Raw genomic sequence first — 20,514 nt, forward strand, 5'->3', positions numbered from 1 at the left:
ACATGGGGGTGAACAAACACCATAAAACAATGCATTCCTTTCAGTTGTCTCATAATATTCCTCTTCTTCGCTACACTTTCCATTAGTATTTTCTTATTAGTATGTTTATTTGAAAACTGTATACTCAGACATTTCTGTATATGCACCAGCTTTAATCAGTTTCATGTGACTCAGCTACAGATCAAACATGGGTCCTTTCAATTGAAACCTGTGATGGCAGATACTTTTCACAGAAATGGAAAAGTGGTTGGAATAATATATGAATTTAACTTAAAATAGAAAACTACAGCTGAAGGCTTTTAGACAACACAAAAGCAGAACTATTCATTCAGGTCATTCAGTCATTACCTAAATGACCAGTTTTTTAACTAGTCATTACATATTATATATAATAGTAATTATCTCATAATACATGTGACAGATGCATAATTGTGTGCTTGTTAGGTCATGGAAAAGACATGTTCACCTTCTCATTATTCATAGAAAATTTACATTTAATTTACAAGACTTCAGAGGTCAGACACCTATCTGTATTTTCTATGGCTTATCCTCTTTTTACCCAACACGTCTCTGCCTTTCTCTCTCTCTCTGGCTTATTTCCTCTCTTACACTGCTCACTGGCTCTGCAAACAGTCCTCTCAGTGATAGGCATTTTGTTACTGTCTGCCTTATCTCCTGATTGCAGCTTCCCTCCTGTCATTACTCTGCTATTAGCTTTTCATTCTGGGGCTAAAACACAGGACTCATACTGACCTTATAGTCACAGCTATGCTCTCAACGTCTGCTTTGCAAGATAACACACTCACCCACCCCCTCACTCCTTCCCTTGCTTTCCATCCTTCCCTCTCTCTCTGAAATCCACACACATAGACACACACAATCACACACATATACACACACGTTTGTTTTTATTTGTTTCCTGGAGACTTACCCTAACGTTAACAAGAACTACTACTTGGCCTAATGGTTATTCTGAACCAAGGGTGGCCAACCAGTGTCAGCGAAAGAGAGAGAGAGAGAGAGAGAGAGAGCGAGGTAGAGATGGGTCGGATAAAAACAACAAGATCAGACATACAAAATGCACACAAAGATGTTTGACATCTGAAGACTTGGAAATTAAATTTCCTGGTCCTCAAGATCCTATTCCCTGCTTGTTTTCCAACTATCTCTGCCCCACCCACTGCTGGTTACCTGGATCAGGTGAGTTCAGAAAAATCAGATCAGGGATAGTTGGAAAACAAGTAACACAGTGGCTCTCAAGGACCAGGGTTGGCTACCCCTGCTCTAACCTCTTTAGTATTCAGTGATTTACATGGTGGAAACCAGGATTTGTTTCCTGCACGGATGCTGAATCCCCACAATGTTAGTGTGTAAACAGATTTAGCCCTCAAAATGTTGGAAAAACACACAAACACACACACAAAACAGCTTTTTTACTGCTTCTTCTTGCTGTAGCATCTCTTCTTCCTGAAAACACAAATTCAAATAAAACTTAAAAAACATCTTCATTGTTTCCATTTAGCAAAAAAATATAAAACTCTTACTAGAGTTATTATGCAACCAAACGTGTAAATATTTGATTTTACTGAAGAATGGTGATTACGCAAAAAGCAAAGATTTAGACACACCTGAGTTTCTCTCTAATTCTGCTTTTTTATTGCCTTTCTTCTCCCACTCTTACGCAAAGAGATAGAGGGGGCTAGTGAGAAAAAGAGACAGTGCCTGTTATTACTATAATACACCATAATTTCCAAGAATGTAATTGAGTCATTCTCTATGCCTCACTGTAGTTAAGCTGCACTGAAGGAGAGAGAGTGTGTGTATGACAACCCTACTGTCCGTGTACTTTGGTCTGAGGTTGAGGTTTCACAGACTTGGCCTGATTAAGAGGAATCTTAAAGATACAGCACGAGGATGACACAGCACTGGTGTTAATAAAAAACATTGGCCCTGGACCCAAAACCAAATCACCTAAATCAAATTTGGCCAACATCAAAATGCTTCAATGTGACAGTGTCACCATGCACAGTGTGAGGCTCATAAAGAAATCCAAGCTTTTGACTTACCTGAATCTCACTAATGCCAGTGTAACTGAATGAAAGCAGTTTTGAAATGATTTGATGATGTTCAGCTCTCACATGAGGATGTCATATCTGTCCACATATTTTGACCATGTCATCTAATATGTATGGTCTAAAGAGGATCTGTGATGTGTTATTGCATTATTTTTCCACTGAATACATTTCTATTCTACAATCACTCTAATTCTTTCTGGAATTTGTACTTTCTTTTACCCCAAACACCCTCACCTCTTCTCTCTCTTTCCCTTTCATTTCCTCTACCCCACTGTCTCAGTGAGCAGGTGCACAGTGACAGAGTCATTGAGCTGTGAAATCTCCACTCCTTGAGACACATTTCATGCCTCTCCCATCCAAATACACACACACGCACAGGCGCACCCACCCATAACCACACATTGCATTGTTTTTGTCCTATTTTTCTTCAGCTCCCTTTTTGCTCCAGCTCCCCTTTCTCATCTTTCTCTCACAGCCTGTGTTGAAATTGAGTCAACAATGTGTGATGTTCATGAATTTACTTAGAGAAAGAAAAAAGGAAACTCAAACTAGAGTGGAATGAAAAATCTATGCAGTTTCATTAAGCAAAAACAAAAAAGTCTGTCTGTGTGGACATGCTCGTGTGTATTTATGTGTGCGTGTGTGTCTGTGTAAGCACTCTGTGTGTGTCTCTACTGCATATGTCTCTGACCACATCTACATCTTTAATGTTTGAGACTGAATAATTTATGAACCCCCTGGGCTGGAAGAAACACACACACACACACGCACACACACACCCTCACACACACACACACACACACACACACACACAACAGCTCTTTTACTGCTTCCATTTGCACACATGTCATAGAGCACAAGCTAACAGTACGCCATAAAAGAATGGCCATGTCATGCACAGTGCTGCACAGCACCACCTTCACGCCTTCTTGGCTTAACCAAGATTAGCTCAACCTCATGCTCGTCTGAGAGAACAAAGTGTGGTTACAATCAAGTGCACAAATTACACCAACACTTTCTGCTCCATCAGCCGTTGTAACGTCTCTACTACCAATTTCCTGTTTACATGCTACAGACTTCCTGTTGGAGCAAACACAAAAGTCACATCAAGCATTTTTCACTTGTCTGTACCTGTGTGGGCTTATGCGGTTGACCATTTGGCATCTTGGTTGCACATTCCACACGATACACGGTTGTGCGTATCTCTATAATGCGGTTATGCATGCTTCAGAGCTCCAAATTAGACTTTCAAATATGCGCACCCTGTCATCTTTACCACATGCCCCCCACCCCCAAACACGCACACACACATATAAACACACTCCTCTTTTCAACAGCCTCTTATAAAGCTGAGTTTGAGGTTGTTTTACAGCAACTGCGCACAATCATGCCTTGACCTGGCTGACCATCATGCTTCTCTGTGATAACCACAGTAATAGTAATAATATTAATACAGTAACTTAATTCATAACTTATTTGCTAGGTTTAAATTGTCCTTTGAACTTCTGACCTGAGACTCTTTAGCATGGTCTTTAAAACACAATGGAAGGGAAAAACCTGTAAAAGACTAGCGTTTCTTCAAGACTTGGAAAATCAGTGCTAATGGTCATGGAATCTGTTCTGGAGGATTACACATCACAAACTGTTTTTTGTTTCTTTTGTTATTTATCACCCAAAAAGATTTAACAACTCTCAAACATAACAAGAATAATTGCATTGACACCATGTAGTTGCCAAAGCTCTGGAAAAGTCCCTGTGGTGTCCTGTTAAAGCCAAGAGCAATAAGCACAAATGTTCCCTTTTGAAACAACTTTAAACACACACATATCTACTCTAAAGGGGACTGTTTTGAACATTACATGTCTAACTTAACAGGAAATGGCTACACCCACCTTCATAAATCATCCAGACTGGGGTATTTAAGTAAATTTCTTATAGAAACCCTGCTATCTTGTAGCAGAAATTTACAGTCCTGAGCTAAACTATGTCTGGAATATGAATGAAACACTTTCAGAAGTCACTACTGTACAAACAAGCCTGAGCAGCTCCCATGAGATGGTTGTAACAGAGCAGAAACATGGGATGAAAAAAGGTAACACACACACACACACACACACTCACTTTTGTTTCCATCACTTCAAAGGATATTACGTAGACTTATATTCATTTGTATTCATTAACCTTGAAAAGTTATCACTCTAAATTGTAATGTTTTGTTTTATTCTAAGGAAGGACGTTGAGTTCCCACAATGTGAGTGTGAAAACAGATTTATGTCCCCAGAACATGAGTAATTCCAGCCCACACACACACACACACACACACACACACACACACACATCTATGTATCTCTGTTGGGTAAAAATCACTCCAGTATTTGCTCAGCAATATCCTGACCTTATGCCAGCTGCTTTGATTGTTTGTGTTCTTTACATGCCATCAGTAAAACATTGCTACAGGCTTCTGTATTTTTTGCTGGATGAACCTGTTTTCCCTTAATCAAAGAGTTGCCCGATTTCTTTTTCATAAAGGGTAATCAGTGGGAAACACTTTGCTGTGGCCTGATAACAGCCCAGAGCGAACCATCATGACCGTTTCCTCCACACCAGAGGACAGCAGAGAAAAGAAAAAAAAAAGTAAAACAGAGCGCAGGCCCCGCGCACGGTGCCATGCGCGTTCCCGTATATTGCTGCGCACAGACAGCCGGTGCGGAGAGAGCGAAAGAGAGAGAGAGAGAGGGAGAGGGCTGCTATTACTAGTAACAGAAAACGGCAGCGAGAACATTACAGTCTGGAGAGCAACTGATGCGACAAGGTAGGTGGAAGACACCTCAGCATCGTTATGTTCAGTGTCGACGGGTGGCTTTCATCGCCGATGTGATGCATTTGGAAAAGCTCCGTTCTAAAACGCAATCGAGGCGTCCTCTAACCCGATCCGATGTCTTCTCTCCGTGCTGTTGTTGTGTGTCCGCAGATGCTGAGCGTCGCCTTGCTGTGCGTGTGCGCCGTCGCCTTTGGACACGTCTCCGCTCGCTCCGACAGCGGCAATTTTTTGGATGATAAGTGGCTCGCTGAGAGATGGGATAGATTCAGAGATGTAAGTAATATTTCTGATTTACATTATTAACTCCATTACCTTCCTCATTATCTCATTTACACCCCACCGCCCCCCTCCTTTTCCCTCCATATAGTCACCCTCACTGGTTTGTGATCATGCGCTCCTCGTTTTCTCTATGTGTCCAAGTGACGCGTCACGGGGCCCGTTGTGGTGTTTGTCACACGTTCATCACCCGCTCCACCGAGACAGTAAATACACTCACGATACTGGGACGATCCTTGTTTGTGACTAACCAACTGAGGCCTCTGAAAAGCATAAATACACGCCGCCTTGCTGTCCAAGGGACACTACTGTGCCCGCGAAAGGGGCCTAATTATGGGCAGGTAGAGCATAGGGAGAGACTTCTCAAGCAGGCGTGGATGGAATGAACACCTGCCACTAGGATGTAGACAGCAAACCAGTGGACACCCGAGTATTTAGTTGGGTAGTATTTAGCTATTGTACCTCATTATAGAGGTACAATAGCTACAAATACAACCATCTCTAGTTCCATTTGAGAATATAACAGGATATTAACACAATGACACAAAGACCACAAGGTGAAGTCTGCTGTACTCACACAGGGGCCCCTGTAGGCATATTACAAGGTGTCTCCTTGGCTATGTATACATCTGTGACTCCTAGAATTTGCCTTCTTCCCACCGGGAATGACTGTGTATGAACTGATTGGTTTCTTATGCAGCTGGTGAATGTCTTTACTAACAGACTTCAACAAGGTGTTGTCAGCCACTATTGCCCTGACATTATATAAAGCCATTTGGTGTAGTAATGCTGCTGCTGATTGTTCTGACACATACAAGCTACACGACCTTCTGATCATGTGTATGTACGCTTTTTTTTTTTTTTTTTTTACATTAGTGTTTCACACACATTCAGTATTTCGGCTTCCTACGGTTCATTAGAAGTTTTTAAGATTGTAAAGAATGATCGGCTTTAGATTACAAATGGAAAGCAGTGGAAAATTAGTTTCAGACATTACAGAATAGAGTAGAATACCCAGTAAAATATCTGTTTATGCAGTGTAGTAGGTTTTCATTTTGTAGTATTTGGTAGATGGATGTTTTGCCCATAACCACCGATTAAATAACTCTACACAACCGTCCATGCTTGTACTTGCACACACATGGATACACAAAAATAAGCATGCCATAGGCTAGATATGATATGTGCACGTACATAAACAGGGTTTTTGTTTGGGAGCTACACTTTGATGGTGCTACAGAAACAATAGGGTTACCATTAATACACCAGAGAAAATGCACTTTTCACTCACACCAGTTTTAATGAGTGGTTTTATCTGCATGCCATACACATGCAATAGCCCGATATGAGGTGTATGATATCAAAGAGAAAAACAAAGAGAGTAGTGGCATACTTTTAAAAATTCAAATATAATCTAAATAATAGATAAATGCTGTGTTTTTTTAAATGCTTTTTCTACTTCTGACTTTCCCTACACGCTATAAGTGTGTGAACCCATCAGCTCAATTGGACCCATGTGATACATCTGAGGCCCAGCAGGATTTGGATTATGCACATAGGGTGTCAGGACTGAATGTCAGAGAGGAAATGTGATTGGCCATGTGCTGTGCTATTTAAGATGAGCTAAATTCTTTGACATATATGCAGTGAGACAAAGATGGTGTGTGTATGTGTGAGAGAGAGAGAGTTGAAAAAGCACAGTGACTGTGTTAAGAGAGATTTTGTATTTGTAATAGATAGATAGATAGATAGATAGATAGATAGATAGATAGATAGATAGATAGATAGATAGATAGATGAAATGTACAATAAATGGCACTGAGTCGAAGGGTATGTGTGCTTTCATTTCTGTTCTCTAACCTTGAGAATAAAAGAGAAAGCGCTGGGCACAAATGCACTGTGTGCTCTCTATTTATGTTGGTGACTTTTTTTTCTTGTTTAAGTTCTCCGTCGTATATTGTGTCCAACTGTGTGTTTTTGCATTCTTTCACATAGAGTACACGCTTTTCAGTATCAGTATTTTAAGGTATATGCATGTTTGTTGCTAGTTACACTTGCATCACCACTGTATTTCCAGTGGTACAGAGGCTGTAACACCTCTACAAGTATAGCCCCATCAAACATTTTTTCATATTAAATCTTAGGTAATTCCACATTTTTTTAACTCCAGATTGTACATACTTGCATCTAATGGGTGTGTCTGTTTTAACAATTATCTTTGTACTACTAGGTGTGGTGCCAGTCCAGTTGATACCACCCAGCATAATGGAATACATGCATCTCAATACTGTTACAATATTTTCACATACTGTATATAATTTATAGAGGTTACAGATTCAGGACCTAGTTAGCACAGCAAAGCTGCAGCTGATCGTCAGGCTACATATCACACCACAAAATCCTTTATATAAATATGACATACATAGCCTTTATATAAATATGCTTGAGGAAGTGAAAATATTAGTCTGGTTGGTTGAGGATTCAATACTAAACTTTTTAACTAGAGCTAGTTGCACCTTGTCTTCAGGAATTTAAACTTTGCCTAATGTTATTATGAGAGTTTATCAAGTGATGGTTTATGCAGCAAAATATTAATTGCTGGCATCCTTACCAGGTTCAGCCTAACTTGCATATCAAACAGTCAAAGCTAACAATATGCTGTATATCCATCCATCCATCATCTATACCCACTTATTCCTAACCAGGGTAACAGGGATCTGCTGGAGCCTATCCCAGCTCTCTTTGGGTGAAAGGCAGGGGTACACCCTGGACAGGTCACCAGTCCATCACAGTATGCTGCATATATGTAGTGTATACTGCGTTACTCCATTAGAGTCAAGACACAGTGGTATGTGGTTGGCACAGCTGACCTGATACATGATTAAAATGCTTTTTAGTTCATAAACAGCACAAAATATCTCAAAGGAAGACATGAGAAGAATCTTAATTAAATGACCAAATAACATCAATTATGTTAACTTTACCACATCTTTACCTTTCACTGTATGACTAACTCTGACACACATTTAGCCATGAATACCCACATCTACAGTTTATTAACAGTTCAATTTAATATATATTTTGGCCTCCAAAATCCATTTTTTTGTTTTGTTTTTTTGTAATTGTGTTACAGCTTTTAATGCTATGCAGGATTATCCACTTTACATAATTATTTGTTTTTGACTGGACTTAGATGGTTATAGCAACCAAATTACACATTACTAAAGTCTTTGCAAAACATTTCTTACATTTTAATAGTGCAACACAATTTACTAAATCTCTTGTTTAAAGGCTTGTAGTTAGTCATGACTTAGTAAGGACTTAGTCTTATAGCTTATAGCTGATGCAGCCTTAACTTGCTGCTTTCATTACTCCTGATTTCCAAAGCAGTCAATGATCTTTTTTTTGTCATGCCACTATTTTATATGATCTAAGAATGTTAGTTTAAAATGAACATCTTTAGTGCTATCTTAATACTACACTCCAGTTGATGTATTTTTAAGTATAAAGAGCTACGATATATTTAACATATTTTTCTTATCTTATAGACGTGATTCTACACCAACCTCATCTTGGTTTTGATTTAAGCTTTACATTTTAGGCATGTACTATTAGTTTCATCTGTCAGCAAGAGCCATAAGTGGGTCTCCTGCTAAGTGTGCAGGCTCTTGGCCACTGATTTACTGTAAGTCCTGTTAGGATGGCTGGAGACGCCTCAGGCTATCTTTGCTGTGCTGGTGCCATCTCAGTTTTTTAGACATTCTGCTCCACTTGCTGGACCTTGGCTAGCTCACAGCACTGGCACGGTGTGAAGAAATAAGCTGAGGAGGAAGATGTGTTTAAAAGGAAAAACACAATAACCGATATGTGATGTGCATGATCCAAAAGTTTATGGTATATGAGTTAATTAAATGCTTGTTTAGACCTGCCTCATTAGAGGAGACTTCACCTTTTCATGCTGTCCTCTCCTCTCCTCCCTTCACCTCTCCTCTCTGTTCGTGCGTGTGTCCTGTGTTGTTTGTGTTGTGGAGGGTGAATGATGTAGGGAAGGTACAGAGCTTGAGGCCTTTTCCACTTCAAAGCACTGCAGTGTGGATTTGTGTGTGTTTGTGCGTGCATGAATGCAACAAGCTTGAGCAAGACAAGCAGAGCCAGTAACAGTGAAGGCAAGCACACATTTCTCCTGTTGGATGTTAGTGGGAAAGATAGCAAGATGCCAGGAAACAGAAGCCATTAAAACACAATTTAGAGAGATCAAATCTGGTCCGTGAAAAATTGAAGCAAAGGTGAGAAATGTGGTTGTCAGAAACACCATATTTATGAGGACTTACCTCTACAGATATACAGATAAAACACAAATCAATATTCACTGTTGCAAATTGCCATGTTTGTGTGTATTTGAGCACAGGAGGAAAGAAAACCTGCCATAACTGTGAAGTTGAGAAAGGAATGAGGCTGGAAAGAGAGGGAGAAATGAACTGAAAAGTAGCTATTTTTAGTGTACACTCAGGAGGCCATTAGACCTATTGTTGAGTTTTAGGTTTTCCATGGTCTTTGGAAAAGCAGAGGGCTGGTTGTGTGTGCAGTGAAGTGCATTCAACCAGTTATTTGATGTTTTGTAGTGCTGACAGATTTTCAGTGTTGTGGTGATAAGTTTGGTTGTTTATAGTATGGTGTAAGTGTGTGTAGAGGTGTGTGTTTTGATGCGCTGTGTTTGCATGTGCCTGCTGATTCCATTAAGGAATAGAACCGCAAGCACTTTCGTTGTCTTGTCTCTGGTCTAGAGGGCCTGCCCTTCATAATGCAATGCTCTCATTATTCACTCTCCACAGTCTGCAGTGCTAGAAGGGGAGCCTTCCTGAACAGAAACAAAAGTACTTCATTATATGGCTTTATCTTTGCTGAGCTTTTAAAAGATGGGTTCTTTTCATATTTAGATGTTGCAGTATTTAATATGTGCAACTCTGAATATGACAAGAACAAAAGACTGTTGATGGGGCTTCCTTTATCATAAAGGAATGCTAGTGGAAACCATGTTATGATTGGTGACAAGTCTTTAGTGAAGGTGAGGAAGGTCAGAAAGTTCAGCTGCGAAGCACAAAGAAAACCAAATTAGAGCTGAGAAAAACCAAAAGTTGACCCTGTTCATCTGATAGAAAGTGAGGAAGTGAGAGAGGAAGTTAAAGTCAGGTTTTCTGAAAAATATGTAGGATCTTTAGAAGGTTGGAATCATGTAACAATATGAGACCTGGTTGCAAATACAGACATAACTATATATTTGTTTTTGTAGTTTAATCAGGTCTATAATACACGTTATCGAGTCCTCAGTTAGTTGAGGTTAGTTGGGTCTTTGTGCTTTTAATGCCAAGCGTCTTGGTGTTAAATGTTACCACAATGTTCAGTCTTGAGTCAGCAAGTGCATTGGTGTGACGGTAACTATCCATTTTTTGCAAATTATGCAGACTCAATTGCACTGATAAGCTAAAAGAAAATAAAACACTACTTTGGATCCAGCAAAAGCAAAGATGAAATGTTTGAGTGAAGCTACAGTGTGTGAAATAAAGACAAAACAAACAGATCAGTAACTGTATGTATTTCCTCCGCAGAAAATATATATTAGTGAAACTGCAATTCACACAAGCATGGCCGATAACTCAAGGTGTAAATGTACTTCAGCTTCAAAAAAAAAAAAAAAATGACACCTTGCTTAAAAACAAAAGTACGCTTGCAGTTTCCTGCAAGCAATGCAGGAAACATTGAACCTTTCTAACACTGCAAACATGTCAAGGCTGAAAACTGGGGGACATTACTTTAGAAGCTAAAAGCAATGTGTTTGCATTGTAACATTTATGCCAAACACAATCTGAAGTAGTGCAGTATGGTACACTGTAGTACTGCATCTTTATCAAAATCACCCACCCACTCTTTAACCTTCCCAACTCTGTAAACAGGAGTTTGTCACTTGTTTCTTTACAGAGTATTTTATGTAATTTTTGAGTATTTTGATTTACATTTAGCTTTGTTTGTTCTTTAAGTGAAAGAAAGAAAGAAAGTATATTTTGTTTTCTGTTACACTAAGTGTCAAAGCACAGTTAAAGCCACAGTCTCAGGGAGTGGTTTTAATTATAATAATCCACCAGTCAACAATTTGATTCATTAGTAAAGGAAGGTAATTCTATATAATTATTCAGATTCATTACTAGCTGTGGACAAAAATGTGATACTCACAAGGCTTCAATAAATGTGTTGTGGTTATTATGTTCAAGGTGCCAGAGTTCAATACTACATGGCAAAAACAAGTATGTGTGTGTGTGTCTGTGTTTGTGTGTATGGGAGAGAGAGAATGAAAGTGGATGAATAACTGTTTACTGCTGTAACAGAAAGAGAGAGAAGACAGTGTGAAGACAAGAGTGTGCAGTAATCTAAAGGCAGCTGGCTTTGTTCTGTCTCTGGGCATAGTATATATATTCAGAGGGTAAACCAGACAGTCAGATCTCTAAGTAAAAAGATTTTTTTCTTTACCATTTGCACCATGTGTCGCTTCTGTGTCTGTGCAGGTAAATCAATCACCTGTCGTATATACTTTCCTTATTTAGACTGTGAAAACGCATTCACTTGCAATGGATGGAATACTCTGACTACATCTTGGAAGAGTTTAACAGTTCACTCTCAAACCATGTAGGGGATGAGAAGCTTTACACAAGATAATAATTAGTTTTTGATGAAATGCATCTCTTTTTGAAATCTGTACATATGGTGCAACATGTAAAAGCAATATTGTGCAGCTTATGTTATTTGTGAATCACTGAATCGAAGCCTTTATTGTCTTCTTTGGGCTTTGGATAGTTGGAGTTTTACTGTTAATGAAGAACAGAATCAATCAGATAAAATATATTAGACTCCAAAATGCATTCTTAAGTATTACACATCTGCAATGCAGATATTGCTCTCTGATCATAATTTAAATCTAAAAGTTTTCTTTTAACATTAACCCATCAACAGACTTTATTTCGACTGAAAGCTTTACCCCTTCACTTATCATTAAATAGCTAAACACATTATTTTCTTCTTTGAAAGCCTGTCACAGTCAGTAATTGAAATCTACTCCAAATTGTATTTTATAACCTGAGGGTAAACCTGAAAAGCATATTAAAATTTCAGTCCAGCTGATATGACAGGCTCCCTCTGTTGTGTGTGCAAAATTATATTTTGTTATTGTTATACGGGAGATAAGCAGTATATGTACACACAAACACACACACACACACACACACACTTGCACACAGACACATGGTCAAATAACTGCTGTCACAAAATCAATATTATGTTTACTAAATATATGCATGCTCAATGTGTTTGTAATAGACATTGTTATCTTCCAGATTTTCATCTGTTACTTTGCTATGCAAAAGTTTCCACTTCAGAACAAACCTAATCAAAATGAATTTCTTATTCTCTGTCTCTGTAATGCATTCTCCTAAAGGAAGTGGAGGTTTGTATGACTGCTTAATTATCTGGTATCTGTCATGTATTATTTACAGTGGTTGTTGTTATTTAAATCATATTTTCATGATTTTTGTGTGCTGGTTAACTCTCTTGCAGGAGCCTGGAACATGGACTCCATCCAAGCCCTTCGATCAAGGTGGGTGTGAGTTAGAGAGCCTGGAGTGGTTGTGGTATTGGCTTTTGATGAAGAAAAAAAACACTAGAACAGACAATGACAACTCCTACTACAACATAGCAAAAATTATTATAAAAGTATCTTCCATATATGTTTTGTACTAAATTTGGCAAAAATCGGATGATACACGAGCAGTCGCATGCCAAAAATCTGTTGTTTCCGTCTAACTCTTTATCTAAGTTTCATCTGACATTTGTTTAAAAGGTTTTATATTATTATATTAGATAATTCATTTCACCACACAAACCAGGCTAACATTCATAGTAATAGAACGGGATGGTGTTCTATTCTTCCATCATCTTCAATTCCCATTGTATTACTGACAGTGATAAGCCCATACACACATCCAGGCACACCAGAACATGAACACATTCACTCTCACTTATCACTTTATCCTCAAAAACACTCACACGCATGCATCTTCACACACACAGACATGTCGGGGGAAACAATTGCATTAGATAGTGCGTTGGTGGATGGAGGCAGGATAATCTGCCAAAGCTGCTGAGGGATTACAGTAAGGTTCTTTAGAGCAGAGGTCATTCACACACTGTTCTGAGATCAGCTCAGTGTCTTAGATCCTGCACATAGGTGCCTCGCTGAATACTGACGAGTGGTCAGAAACTGCTAGCTTGTCTTTACCAACAAAGATCACACCCTCCGCTTAAGAGCCAGATCTAAAATCAGCTCTTATCTTAAAAGACCAATATAGGTCTCAGCTGCAGATTCTGATACCAGATCTGTTTGAGGATCTCAGCCGGACTGCACATTGTCAGTGCAGGCTGATGTAAGGTCAGGAGAAGCCGTAACCAGTTGCATCTGTTTTTAGCTGTAAGGATACTTTATGGTATTAAGTCTTTGAGCTGAGTGTCAGAGAGACATTGTCAGTGTACTGTAAGTGAAGAGACTGTGGCTAAAAGTAAAACACACCCAGATCTCTAATGCTTATCCACTTAGCTTGGATCTGTAAAAATCAAAGGGAGTGCATGGTTTAACTAGGTATAATGATCTAGAATTTCAAAGAACAGAATGAATATGTAACCTGGGGACATTTTCTCTATGTTTATACTCAAGGTCTTAGTCTTTCTTAGAAGGTCTTTTAATAATAGCTGTGTATAGGTTGTACATTCACATACAGTACACATACACACTTAAAAGAGTTCTGACTCCACAGTATGTCTGTGTTTTGTGTTTTTAGGTCTTGATCCAGCCAAAGACCCCTGTCTGAAGATCAAATGCAGTCGCCACAAGGTGTGTGTGGCTGAGGATTATAAGACTGTCACGTGTGTCAGCCAGAGGAGAGTTAGGTAAGTGCAGACACTCCTGGAAACACATACACTTGTGCTTTAAAAAAGGACTGTGTTTCCAATTTGACTGTTACATTTGCATTCAGATGTTTCAGTGAGAAAGCCACGAATGAAATACAAGTGACAGCGGATAGGAAATAAATCACTTCCTATCTCTTTTTCTCCTTTCGTTTTTACTGTTCACTTATTCATGCAGCGTGATAAGTAACACCAGAGGGGTGGCTGTTTTCTGTTTTCCCAGCTGGTCTACTGGTTGCCCGGTTCTCTTGTGACTGCTGTGTGACATTACTGTTTAGTCCAATTACCCCAGCACTGGCACTGCCTTACAACAGACCCAAAGTCCTGCCAAATGATATGAATGGGCTTTATATGTATGTGTGTGTTTGTCTGGGGCACTGCAGACTGGACGGAGGACAGTAACGCCATACTGACCTCATTTCCCATTCTTAGCAACAACACAATTACGGCTGCACTGTGCAAGCAAATCAGAAAATAATCACATATAAATCCTAAATCCTTCTCTCATTTCTGAAATTGATGTAAGAACAAGACAATGCATCACAGATACAAAAAAGCATAGAAACCATTACTATAACTTTGAATAGAGTGCGTGTGTGTGTGAATGAAGTCTTCTAAATCTTCTCTCTAGTTTTAAAGATGCCAATTTGTACCAGAGACCAGGGTCAAAGTGCAAACCCTGCCCTGTGGTTCACCCCTCTCCTGTTTGTGGAACTGACGGCCACACCTACTCCACTAAGGTACACACACACATGCACATGCAAGCAATTCATCTCTCACCCATAACAACAACATCGGAGCATGAGTCCCCCTTTTCTTTTTTCATTTCCTCTAGAGGAAACACACAACCTGATTTTACTTCCTCTTCTGTCTCACCTCTGTCTCTCTTCTTCAGTGTAAGTTAGACTACCAGGCATGCATCACAGGAAAGAAAATCGCTGTGAAGTGCCCCGGCATGTGTCCTTGCCCCTCTCAGGCTGAGCAGAGCTCTGCAGAAAGGAAAGGTACTGCACACATGAGTACAAGCTTGGATACAGTACAGAAGAAACAGTAAATTTTCCTTAATTAAAAAAGTCTTCCATTGTGTCCATGGCCCCTCTTGACTAAAGTGTTTCTGCCCTTTTAGCACAAAACAGAATCCCTGCTAGTTTCAGGGCAGCTTTGCTGCAGCTGACTCTGACTTCTCATTTCCATAAAGAAGCAGAATGTCAATTAAACATCGCTTTATCATCATTAATCATCAGTGTTATTTTTTTCCTCAGTGTGCAGTGAGTCGGACCTGAAGGAGGTCGTGAGTCGTCTGAGAGATTGGTTCAGAGTGCTGCATGAGAACGGCAGCCACAAGAGAGTCAAGATCCAGAAACCGGAGAAGAACAGTGAGTCACACAGCATTAGCAAAGTCGAGAAAGGAGAGAATACGTAACACTTCTTCCTGTATTATCAGTCCTGTCATTGTTACATTAAGCTACCTTGCTGCTTTTTTCTCTTCTTTGACCTTCTCCTACAGAGTTTGAAGTCGGGGCATCTCCTATTTGTAAGGACCCTCTGGGCTGGATGTTCTCTCGCTTGGACACAAATTTTGACCTGCAGCTGGACCAGTCAGAGATCAAGGGCCTCTACCTGGACCGGAACGAGCCATGCTCCGAAGCATTCTTCAAATCCTGTGATACACATGCCAACAAAGTCATAACCAGCTCTGAGTGGTGCACATGCTTTCAGAGGTACACAGGTATGGTATCTTTTTAATTACTCACTATTTAACTGTAACTATTTAAATACTTATTTATGCTTGTGTTTTTTTGCCCTTCCACATTATTGCAATACACAATATTGCCATTTTCCCAAATGTCAGCAAGTACTTTGGGCCCAGTGGCAGTAATACCAACAGAAATGATGGTCAAAACTGCAAAAAAAAGAAAGACACAATAAACTATAAAAGACCATCAAATGTCAATGAATACAACACTATACATATGGTTAAAAGACCAAATTAGAGGCTAAGAATGGAGAACTTGTTTTTTGGTCATAGAGAAACAGTATTCCCAGATGAATCACTGGAGATGCACAAAGACAGCAGGATAACAAACATTGTGACAAAAGCAAAAAGTAGAGAAAGGGGCCAAGCTCAAAGAGACAGATGCAGTCCCGGAAAGGCTGACTCCTACATTTTACCACAATCTCTTGTCTCTCCCTTTCAGATTCCCCTTGTAAAGCAGAGCTGTCCAGTATCAACAAAAAGCAAGCGGGGAAGAAATTGCTTGGTGAGACAAGCACACCCAATCATACAGGAAGTACAAATACACCCAACAAACAACGTGCGACAATTCATTCATGAAGTGTGTCGTTTGGCTTGTACGTGCAGGTCAGTATCTGCCATCCTGTGATGAGGATGGTTACTACAGGTCTCACCAGTGTCACAGCAGCAGCGGACAGTGCTGGTGTGTGGATCGCTATGGCAACGAGGTGGCTGGCTCGCGCACCCATGGCCCCGCAGACTGCGGTAAACAAAACTCTGTGTTTGTGCAAGAGAACAAAGAGATTGCAGTTAATCATGGGGGAGGTAATTGATAGATATTACTGTTAACGCAAAGTAGCATGTCAGTAAAATAAACAGGGTCTTGTGGGATCACCATAACAACAAGCACAGCTGAGCTAAATCTCATTTTACTTTTGGCAAGAAAGCAAATAACGTTATTTCTCAAAATGACACATGTTTCCTTAAATTGCAAGTCTTGACTTCATCTCTGTTTCCAGGTGTGATTTTGGAGTCTTCTGGAGACCTCGGGAGTGGAGACTCTCTCTTCACTGATGATGATGAAGACTCATTTGTCCTCAACGACCAGGCCGGGATGGACGACGAGGACGATGAGGATGAGGATGATGATGATGGCAATGAAGAGTACCTGTCATAATTTTAAAAAAAGAAAACAAAAAAAAGAGAAAAAAGAGAAAACCTTTTGTTTGGTCAAACTGCACGTTTCTAGGTGACTCCCCAGGCAGACACTTAATCATACTAACAGCGTATGGACTACTCTGTGTATTGTTTGTTCAGAAGTTTAAAAAAGAAAAAAAAAACTATATTCCTGACAAATATGACATCCTTTTCCTGTCTACGTATAAAAATATGATCGGTTAATGGCACTTGATCACTTGTGTGTCAGCTAACCAGAAAATATGAGAAGGACACATCAACAAACAGTCCTGTGCTTTGGTCACATGTGCAAAGACCTCCCTCATCATTGGACGTCTTTGGATGTCTTTTAGTGTGTCCTGTCCTTGTGTTACCACTCTGATGCCTGAGTGTGTTGATGCCTGAGGTTTAACGTAGAAGAGATTTCCCCTTCTTCATTCTTTCATCCTTTACCTCCTCAACCCCTCACCATTTTCTCATCAAATATTCCTGTGTATAGGTGAGATGCTGATTATGTAGATAAGAGCATATTGCACTCTTTAGGTTTCTTTTGATCTCGATTTGTAACTGTGACTGTAACTGTGTGGATAAACAAGATAAGAGTTAGACATGCTTCATTAGGAAAATTAAGGCAAAAAAAAAAAATATTAGCGTGAGTTGGATAACAATCAGAAGCGACATGCTAGATGTTTTTACTGAGACACAAATCAAGTCAAATCATCTCAAAGGCTCAGCAACAAGGAAAGACAAATTACTGCTTGGCCTGCGGTGTTAGGAGGGAAATATTATTATTATCTATTTTTCTAATCCATTGTCAGTTGAATACAGAAGATGAAACAGAAGATTTGTCGTAGCATGTCTAATACTGTATGATGTTTGAGTCTGTAGAACCGAAGGCTAAACCTTTGTGGAACTCCAAACATAATGGAGCTTGAGGTTAAAACCCCCTCAAGCATGTACAGATGAAACCAGACTTATAGAGTCATAAACTGCTTAAACCACAAATCCAAGTGATAAGAATGTTTACTGACCTTTAATACATTAGTGGGTTCAAAGAAAAGCTCAGAAGAAGATGTGGTGTCGATGGTTTTAAAATTTTAGATATGAGTCTTGGACTTAACGCGATTTGAGCACACAGTCTAACAGAACAAATCTCTTGCACAGGAATAAAAATCACAGAGCCATGCAGAACAACTGAAAATGTCTGGCAGGGGATAAAGGGTAAGGTGTGCCTTTTACTGGTAAGGAAAGATGGTGGTAATAGCGGGAGAAGCATACTTACTGGACTAACATAAGCTCTAATACTAGTGTGGTTTTGGTGTGGTAGGCCATACTTCCGATCTTTTGAGTTGTTACATAGATAGAATAGCTGGAATGTAGAGAAGCACAGAGATACTTAGACGTTAAGGCATACAAACACTTAGAATCTGCTGGATTTGAAAATATTTTATATATTAGTACACTGGCTAGAGGAAGCTTTGGTTTAGACAGCTTTATATGAAAAAGATGATTATCCTACAGTATTTTGCATTTACTTTGTTTCAAAAGCTTGATTTGTACCTGATCTGCTTCTAGTGTATATCTGTCAGGGTTGAAAGCTGAAACTGATCCCAGATTTGTGTATTCTTGATAAATCCTTAGCCCATTTATGCAAACCTGGGAATAACTGTACTATGTTCATTTTCAATTATCAATAACCTGTGATCTGGCTTCATTTTGAATTAAACATCTGTTGAAATTCCATGTTAAAACCTGAAAAGTGCCATCTAACTGTCCACTAGTCAATTTTTTTTTCTTTTTGCTGATTCCTTTTAACTTGGAATTTCAATTCACTTTACGAACTGGAAAAAAAAACGTTTCAGTCTTGAAGTGTCTTTCATGAGTGTGATGACATGGAAATCATTTTGATGACCTCAGACACTGTAGCCACTCTCAACCAATCACACACTGTCATCACAGCTCTGATAGTGTTTCAAGGTTATAATACAGATGCATTTTTTACAGTGTATGTATGATTTGCTGAAATAAAAGCTATATTGACCAATGTTTGCTTGACTGCAGCACCACGTCTTATTCGGGACACAGAATCTAAGCAGAAAGTTTGTGGTCATACGTTCTCATGATTCCGTTCCATACCTAAAGTTTCAGTTCTCTATTTATGTGCTTAAATCTGGAAAAAGCCTGAGAAGCTGCAAGGTTTTGTGCTATAAAAGTTCAGCCATTTTAAGATGTGCAGCTGTTATTGAGGTAACAGCATCTGCCGTTAGTGTGAATTTATGCATGCCTTAAATTTAAAAAGAAGAAAAGCTGACAGTAGTCAGGGGCGACAAAAGTCTGCTTGTTTGTAGGCACTGAGTTCTGAATGCAAGAGCATTACTGCATTATATAGGAGAAGAACAGGTAAATATTTTATGACTCACTAAACAAGCACATGCAAACACATATAGAGTAAAACACTTGAAATCAGATTTTATGAGTAATAAAAGAATAAAAGTTGTTATCCCTTTTTACACTGAGAGTGTTTTACAGTTAGAGTTTTTTTTTTTTTTTTTTTTTTTTTTCTCTCTGATATTTCCTAGTGTGTGCAGGCTGCAGGAACTCACATAGTGCATAAATGTGTGTGTATGTTAGCAGCAGCACCTGTCAGCGACTTCAGACAGGGAAGTCACTGAGTAAATATTAAATGTTCATTTTCACACACTTTTCCTCAGCATGTAGGTGCTGACTATAGAAATCTGGAGAGATAGCATTTCCTTGGCTAATATCCCTGCAGCAAAGCCTACTGTTGGAAAGAGTCCAGCAAAAAAAAAAAAAAAAAAAAAAGAGACCTGCCTGTGTATGGGGGAGACAGAATGACTGAGTGCTAATGGGAAATGCCTCAAATTGCAGGAAGCACTTTTGATGTTTGGAAATCAGTTTTCTTGAATAAGCAATCTGCTGTGACGCAGGTTTTTTTTCTCACTTCCGCAGTCTGGTGCTGCATCACAATTACTGGTATTGAAACAGAAATTAAACCTCTAGGTTTGTCTTGTTAGACATGCAATGTATTCATGTAGCCATAAATTCATCATATAGAGAGGAGCAGTATGCAAACAGATCTCAGACGATTTATACAAAGTGAAACGTTGAAGGATCACAAATGAGGTGGAACATTACTACTACAGTTCCCTTAATGCTGATGATATTTTGAGGGATATTTTGTCAAACTTTGCAAAAGTTCATCCAGAGCAACATCAATACTCATTATAACAAGTAAGCTGAACTTTGTTGTAAAATTGTAGCAGATTTAAGCAGTCTATCAAAAGCACCTGTCCTTGTTTTACATTTGTAAAGACCTCTGTGCCAGTTAATTGCTCTAAACATTTTAACTCAGAAAACAAGCCAATGACAAAGTCTGTGCAGTATCTAGTTTTCAGTGTTTGGTC

The 20,514-nt window shown here is 39.2% G+C and overlaps 1 protein-coding gene and 1 long non-coding RNA gene across 2 annotated transcripts; one reads left to right on the forward strand and one right to left on the reverse strand.

The window, feature by feature from the left end:
* Positions 1–1,044: 1,044 nt before the first annotated feature.
* Positions 1,045–3,283, reverse strand: LOC113128675 (uncharacterized). The gene is made up of 3 exons (XR_003295526.1): positions 3,207–3,283; positions 1,629–1,699; positions 1,045–1,467 (listed from the first exon to the last, which is right to left on the reverse strand). It is a non-coding gene; the product is annotated as an uncharacterized LOC113128675 (long non-coding RNA).
* Positions 3,284–4,739: 1,456 nt separating this feature from the next.
* On the forward strand, positions 4,740–19,137 carry spock3 (SPARC (osteonectin), cwcv and kazal like domains proteoglycan 3). The gene is made up of 11 exons (XM_026302938.1): positions 4,740–4,887; positions 5,047–5,169; positions 12,775–12,814; positions 14,052–14,160; positions 14,810–14,918; positions 15,074–15,182; positions 15,441–15,554; positions 15,686–15,907; positions 16,377–16,439; positions 16,541–16,678; positions 16,933–19,137. Exons 2-11 carry the CDS (start codon positions 5,047–5,049, stop codon positions 17,088–17,090), a joined length of 1,185 nt encoding a protein of 394 aa, XP_026158723.1. The 5' UTR covers positions 4,740–4,887; the 3' UTR covers positions 17,091–19,137.
* The last annotated feature ends 1,377 nt before the right edge of the window (positions 19,138–20,514 follow it).

The sequence above is a fragment of the Mastacembelus armatus genome, chromosome 1, assembly GCF_900324485.2.
Source record: "Mastacembelus armatus chromosome 1, fMasArm1.2, whole genome shotgun sequence".
Lineage (NCBI taxonomy): Eukaryota > Metazoa > Chordata > Actinopteri > Synbranchiformes > Mastacembelidae > Mastacembelus > Mastacembelus armatus.